Source organism: Triturus cristatus, chromosome 1_1, assembly GCF_964204655.1.
Source record: "Triturus cristatus chromosome 1_1, aTriCri1.1, whole genome shotgun sequence".
NCBI lineage: Eukaryota > Metazoa > Chordata > Amphibia > Caudata > Salamandridae > Triturus > Triturus cristatus.
Genome location: NC_140579.1, coordinates 530,248,799 through 530,256,246, shown reverse-complemented (window position 1 = coordinate 530,256,246; position 7,448 = coordinate 530,248,799). Strand labels below are relative to the sequence as shown.

The 7,448-nt window shown below is 40.2% G+C and overlaps 1 protein-coding gene across 1 annotated transcript; it reads left to right on the top strand.

The window, feature by feature from the left end:
- Positions 1-239: 239 nt before the first annotated feature.
- On the top strand, positions 240-1,622 carry LOC146870557 (uncharacterized). Its single transcript, XM_085643201.1, has 2 exons — positions 240-602; positions 742-1,622. Exons 1-2 carry the CDS (start codon positions 263-265, stop codon positions 1,620-1,622), a joined length of 1,221 nt encoding a protein of 406 aa, XP_085499327.1. The 5' UTR covers positions 240-262.
- Positions 1,623-7,448: the final 5,826 nt, after the last annotated feature.

Below are 7,448 nucleotides of genomic sequence, written 5' to 3'. Positions count from 1 at the left end.
TCCCACAAGGAGTGGAGGAGGCAATGGTCCAAGAACAAATTATACAATGAAGAGACAGCTTAATTATATTTTTCATAGTATAATAATGAGTTCAGTGGTTATGATTATTACTCTGATAATTTGCTATTGTATTATGTGTTATGTGGATGCAAAAGATCCCACCCATAGGGAAGAAGTATTACGCTTTCGTAGAGCTGTTTTCAATGAAACAGATATACATCCTCTGCATGATTCTCTACTTGATAATTTGTGGTACAAAGGCATGCATGATATAGGTACCAATACACAAAATGATAGTTGTTATGTATGTTCTCTTATTCCCCATGCCATAGAAACACCACCTTTAGTGTATCCTAAAGAAGTGCCTGTTAATATGACAAAGTGTTTATTGCATCTTTTCTTGTGTAGGATAAAAGCACAGTTACAGCCAACGCATGTTAGTCCTATGACAGCCAGAGTTAATACAACCAGATTTGATACAACTCCTGAAATTTTGCAAATTTTGAAAGATAAAACAGAGATAATGAAAGAGATATCCAGAATGAAAGGAGCAGGGCAGATATATAGCTATGCAAATTGGGAGGAAGCCATATTGGAACAAGGTATTCTAGGGAGATCTAATACACCATCCACCTGTAATAATTATTCTGCCAAACCACTGCCCCTAGATTGCGCAGCCAGGCCAGTATTAAGTATTGAAGCATCAGTATTTGCCAATAATAAATGGTTTACTGGAGCTAGGTTTTCATGTAGGGCCATATCTTTATGGAATGGCTTTATGGAATGGCGCAAAAACAAAAAATCATTTGAGATTTGATGATATAAAAGCATCATGTCAGCAAGTATGGGATGAAAACATCCAGAGATATACATGGACTGGAACTAAACGTCATCCTAAGCTGGCTGTGAAACTAATGAGATTTTCTCTTTGCTTTCAGGGAAATGGGATTGTTAAAGTGGGACGGAATCTCAATTGCAGTTCAACTATTTACAATGCTGATATGCAGGGCGGTACCTCCAGCCTTATGGATTTTTACTGGCAGTGTGGAGCCCGAATATACACTCAATTACCACCCGACTGGAGCGGAATCTGCTCTCTGGTGACTTTACATACTCCATCTATGGTAATACCAGCAAAAGAAATACAAAATTTGCATTTGCATTCCATGAGTAAAGCATCAACTTTGCTGCATCATCACAGAAGAAAAAGGATGGCTGAGTACTTTGGAACTTCAGTGTGGCAGGATGTGCCCAAAGAGTATAGGTTGTTCAATGACGCCCACACATTTGTTGGAAGTCTGATACCTATGTTTCAAGCAAAAGCAACTGCTCGCTGGGTTCAGATCACCCGCTGGGAGCTGATGAAAGCCATAAATGCTACTGAAGATGGCTTTAATGCAATTAAAGAAGAGCTGCATTCAATCAGACTTATGGTGATGGAAAACAGATATGTTTTGGACTTAATGACAGCAATCGAAGGAGGAGTATGTAAAAAACTTAATTCAGTATGCTGTACTTTCTTACAGGCGAATGATGAAGATGAAGGAAATCTAACTCAGGCCATATTGACTTTGCCTAATTTGCATGCACAGATAAAGGACAGAGGGGGGTGCTCCAGATGAGCGGTTCACTGGCTGGTTTGATTGGGTGCTGTCCTGGATGTCAGTGTTGCCTATAATAGTTCTGTTGCTATTGATGTGCCTAGTATTTCAGGTTATCTTAGCATGTTGCAAGAGGGTTACAGCTAAAGTAGGAGGTATGTTTCCTATAAGGAGAAATAAAGAGATGCAAAATATAGAATTGGAAGAAATGCACAGGGGTAGTGAAGAAGTAGTCGAAGAATCGACTAGAGAGGGGAATGAAAGCAATCAAAACCCTTATTTAGATTTAGGATTTAATTATTCAGTTTTATCTGTCACGTGCCCACACACTGTGAAATATTATGTAAAGACAGAAAAACTGCATAATGCTGTTTAAACGTGCATGTTAAAGTTGCACAATTGTATCTGGAAATAACCTACAACCTGCTTTCAAAAAAAGGTCTCAATGCGGTTTGGTTTAAGTGTTTTTTCCTCTTCATTGTATTCGAGCTTAGAACGTTTCGCCTAGGATATTTTTACAGGAAATTCAGAGCAGCAAGAATCTTTTCCATTGTAGTCTGTTAGTTTGGCATGAGAAGTCACAAACAACAGGAAAGAGCTGTTCTTTAAATAAATGTATGTAATCTGCGTGGGACATACGGAAAAGCAGGAAGCTTTTTCTATTGTGAACATTGTATTAAATATGGATCTAGGCCAAAATTAGTATTATAAGAAGTAGACTTGAAGTGTATGTTAGTTGAGACTGACTTGTGCTTCGCTCATAGCACATCACTCTCCCAGCTGAATTAGCCTGGCATGTACAATAAACCTTTTTGTACTCCCTTTTGTTGCAGATGTGGTGATTAAATGATTTGCACTGCTTAAAGGATTTTTTCCCGACAGCGCAGTGGCGGATAAGAAACCATTTGATATCCATGATTGTTTGGCTGTTTTACAGGATCTAAATGTATCCAGGGAAAGACAAAGTAACGTCCTTTCAAAACAGACTGCCACTGGGTAGTCAAGGCAGTCACGGCAAGACCTGTGTGGATCCCAAAAGTCGGGGATCTGGTCAAAGAGAAAATAGTAGACAAAAAATAATTTGGACCATCCTACAGAACACCTGTACCTGTCCTAGCAGTACATGGAATAAAAACTGTGCTGCTCCCGCCTCTTGCCAGAAAAAAGGAGAAAAGATGTGTCTCAATTGACTTAATCAAACCACACTATGTGGCCAATACTGAACAGTAGGCCTCGTGGACTCCACAGTAGCAGACACCCTCCTCTCGCTAGATTCCAAGAAGTTCAAACAGAAAGACTCATCACGTTTGAAGAGCCACCTGTACGGAATGAAGGACTATGCAACAATGCTATGGAACTCGTTCCTCCTGAACCCGAACTTCAAAATCAAACTCAAAGCAACACCCAAGTTGCAATTAGACCAAATACAGACGTCTACATCAACATGCCTCGACGAGAGCAAAATACAATTTCAACAAATCCCGATGCAATTCTAACAATTGATCGAACTGCTTCTGGCTACTTCATTAACTTTGATACGTTTTGCTTGGATCCAAGTGAACAGGAATCAATGCCAGCCAAAACACCACTAAAGCAACAAATCAAGAACTTTCTTCACTTTATTCAAAAGACATACCTTGTGGTACTTTAAAATTTGGAACCACATTGGAGGCAGGCCCCTACCCTGCCGACTTTGGTATTAACAAACCGCAAATGACAAATGCGGTATGTACAAGTGTTTTGTCATGTTTAAACCAATGAATTCACCGTATATATATATATATATAATACTACACATTGAACCCTTGGGTTCCATATTAGAACAGTAGCCATTTTTGTGATTGCCCTCACATAGGCTGTGTGCTAAGGCCATGCCTAGGCCTAAAGGACACATACACCTTCTGTGACTTCTCTGTGACCTGTGCAAACTGACTCCACTGCCCGAGGTCAGCCCTGTCCGGACGGTTCCTTTTACTGCGGCCAAATGGGATTAGCATCATGGCCCGAGGCATCATAAATTCCTTCTTCCCACACGAACCCTGACTAATCTCTTTCACATCTGACTCAGTTTCCTACTTTATGGCTTGTTTTACGAGCAGGAGGTGCCCGTTTATTGGGGTCTGCTGGTATCTGATGAGGGTTCTGAGCCTTGCTGGGTTAAAAGATTGTGGGCTGAACGAACTGGAATGTGGGATTGTCATCATGACTCTGCCTTTTCTTTGAAGCCAAAATATGTGAATGACCACTTGTGAAACAGGGGCGGTGTTGCCCAAAGCGTAATATTCTGTATAAAAGAGAAGACTGGTTTTTGTTCTGCAGACTGCCTCATTCAGTTGCTAAGGCTTCTGTGCGACGTAGTCTCACTCATTTGAGTTTAATAAAGATGTCTTTTCATATTTCAGCTTCTTTGCCAAGTTCTTTGTTATATTACCATGAGAGGGGAATTTTATAATACTACGCCAACATGGAAAACGAAGTCATAGGGTGCTACCCCTGGCACCGCTGGGGTCCTAAAATCCCCGGTACTTCAACCTGGTATCGCCTTGGGTAGAACTCTGGGTAATTACTGGGATTCTGTTTTTGTTCTTTTCTGGCTAGGCTTAGTAATAACTTTTACCATGCTTATTAATGGAAGATACCTTCAGCAAAGCACTACATCCCAACAAGTCAACTTGATTTTAAAGCCACATCAATCATCACACCGTGAACAGAGACTTGTCATCAGTGAACATTACAGCAGTTCCTATACCGGATGGTATAGTTTGGGACAAGGTTGATTTCGATAATTTGGGCCTCACAGAAGTTTTAAAAATTCGTAATTTTTTAAACATTTCTTTAAGTGATATCATTCCCTCCAGTATATTTTCTGATGATTGGGACACTGAAACTGTTAATAACATGTTGTCTGATTTAGAAAAATCTGCTGCATTTCCGAATACTGAAATGTTAGAAGATAATTCAGACTATGACGCATTGTACTGTTACCTACATGATGGTCATCATTTTCTACACAAATCTATTTCACCTAGAAATGTATTTGAGTACCATCAATGGGAGCATTGCCCTACACCACCCAAAAGTAGTTTGCAAACGTTTGCACAGAAATTTTCATATTTTTCAGGCTTTAACACCACTGACCTGACCTCATTTTTTTTAAGGTTACACCGACATCGGCACTGAAAATTATGCTGACTAACACCAAACAGATTTACTCTGCTTCCTTTATTGCCAAACTGTCTGAACAGGGTTTTGACCTGTGGGAAGACACAATAGACTCAAAATCAGTCTGGGGTTCTAGAGACAGGCATGTCCAGGGAACAGAAGCGCTATTTAGAGCATGCCTCATTTCACAGCAGATGATATTTCTAAATGAAACTGTGCAACAGACATCCTGTCTTTGATTAGCCAAGATAAAAGACCTTAATACACCTCGGTTTCCAACACCATCACAGGGGTGGCAAAATTCAACTACACAACATGGGGCAACAGTAGATGACATTTTACAGTACAATAGAACAGACCCAAATTGGAAAGAATGGGTGGTAAAAAATTGGGTAAAGATTACATTAAGGAATCCTGGGATTTATCATATAGATTTCGAGGCCTGAGTGGGGATCGAGAAGTGTTTCTAAGTGGTACAAACTGCAAGAACGCTTTGAGTGGTTCTCTCATGTGCCAGGACGTTACGTTGCACGGGGCTTGTAATGGGTCAGTAACAAACTTGTCCTGCCACATGAAAGGGACTCCAGCTGCCGTGTTTAAACAGGTGTTCGAGCTGCTCTCGAATGGGAGTTACTTGATGCTGAACGATCAAGGTTGCTGTGGTATGCTTCCGGGCATCGCCTATCTGGTGGCTGTGAACTCCAGGGTTACTTGCTGTATGCAAGTATCCGACATTTCTCATACTTCAGGTAATAGGGTTCGACTAAATCCTGGAGGGATTCTTGGCTTTTATTCCTACTCATATGCTAGGTACACTTAGGTACATCTAGATAGGCATCGTAGGAGTTTGCGCACTTTTATCATGCATTTTATATTCATGTATTAATTCATGCTAACTGCACAATGGTAGAACTGTACTATCCGTTTATATTCATAGTACTGCTGACCATATATCTCTGCTACTGTGTAATGGTTGTTACAGTTCATATATTCTACATGAGAATAACAACTGTTAAATAAACCTTTTATTGAAACTCTCAGACTGTTCATTCTGTGTACCTCTGAGATAAACTAAAATAGCACGAGTGACTGAGTGAAAAGTAGTACATTGTTTCCACGATCTTGAGGGATCAGGGTTGTCATGTTCTGAGGCTGCCAGAAACTAATCTCTCCCCGATAAGAGGAGACGCTAGTGGAACTGTGAGCTAGCTAATGCAAAAATCGGCTAACATATGTGGTGGGGGTGCTCAGAGTTAGTCTGCCACCAATCCCACAGTTTATGTTATCTAAGGTTCTGCATGTGTAGTATAGGAGCTACACGACAGCGGTATACCACCAAAGCTGCAGAGTGGGACTCAGAACAACTCCATAGGTCATCGAAGAGTGAAAGCGAAGAGCGGTGTTCTAAATAGTGAAAGGTAGTTTTTCCAATGGAGATCAAGAAGAAAGTAAAGTTTCCAGTTACTATTAAAGAGGACCACAGCAATCAAGAAACCTCATCAGAAGGAACGCTACTTCCCGCCTCATTAAGTTCTGTACTAGTCTACAATGCTGCCGCCTTCCTGAAACCAACAGTTCCATGGGACACTGCCAAAAGGCAAAATATTGGTGACAGACAAACCATTTGGCTGGAGACATTTGATGATTACATTGATGCACTTGAAGAAAATGATAACAAAAACATTATTAAGTACCTAAACATCTTGCTGGTGAAGGCATAAAAGAAATCATAAAGAAAATGTAGTGAACTGATAGAATAACATACCGTCAGATCTAAGAAACCTTGAATCTCAAGTTCAATCCAATGCCAAATCTAGATTACGAAATGTTCATTTTCAGTCAAGAACGATAGAAAGTTGCTGAAACCATTGATGAGTTTGTTGAGAGACTCATCAAACACTGTAAGTTCAATTAATTTAATGATTAAAAAGCTATACATCTCAGTTATTGATGGATGCTTGTTAGATTCATTTAGAAACTAGTAGTGTAGAGCGAATGTTGATGGCGGCCAGAGCTGAAGAGCGTTCATATTAGCTAGCTGCCGACATGGAGGCTGAAGATGTCCCAGAGTGAATCAGTCATGAGTGTGAAAAGTAAGCTGAAACAAAAGACTGATGGACACAAAGTGATGTCTGCATGTAAAAAGAAGTTGTGCTTCAGATGTGTATTTTCGTTTCCACATAAAGGTATATGTCCTGCCCTTGGGCAGATATGTAAAGGCTGTGGGAAGGAGAACCATTTTGTAACGGTTTGCAAAGTGAAGGAAAAAGCAAGTGTGTCACGACTCAAAGACAAAATGGCCGCCTGAACTTTCCAGAACCAAATTTTGACGCATGCCCACAAGGCCAAGTGACAACATCAGTTGAGGTAAATCTACACTAAACGAAGTCCATCATCATCTAAGTCATCATCTAACAGTTCTTCAGTATTAAGTGAAAGTAAAGAAGATGGTTGTTCTTTGTCAATGTTGGCCTCAGAAATGTGAACGCTTGTTGGACTTGGCCGCATGTGAAGAAAAATGTCAGTCAAAGAAAAGTCGGCATGCCAAAGCACCAAAGACATTTAAACATTGTCCGAAAATTACACTGAAAGTAAATGGTTGTTCAATACCTTTCATTATCGACAGTGGTGCATTGATAACATTATGTATGAGGAGAAATACAATGAATTGTCCCCATAACCACA

What these genes read in the sequence shown, in the direction of transcription:
- LOC146870557 (XM_085643201.1), top strand. Translation starts at nt 263, where the DNA reads ATGCATGATATAGGTACCAATACACAAAATGATAGTTGTTATGTATGT. An exon ending in GGAAGCCATATTGGAACAAG is followed by an intron (nt 603 to 741) that starts GTATTCTAGGGA and finishes TACTGGAGCTAG; the next exon opens with GTTTTCATGTAGGGCCATAT.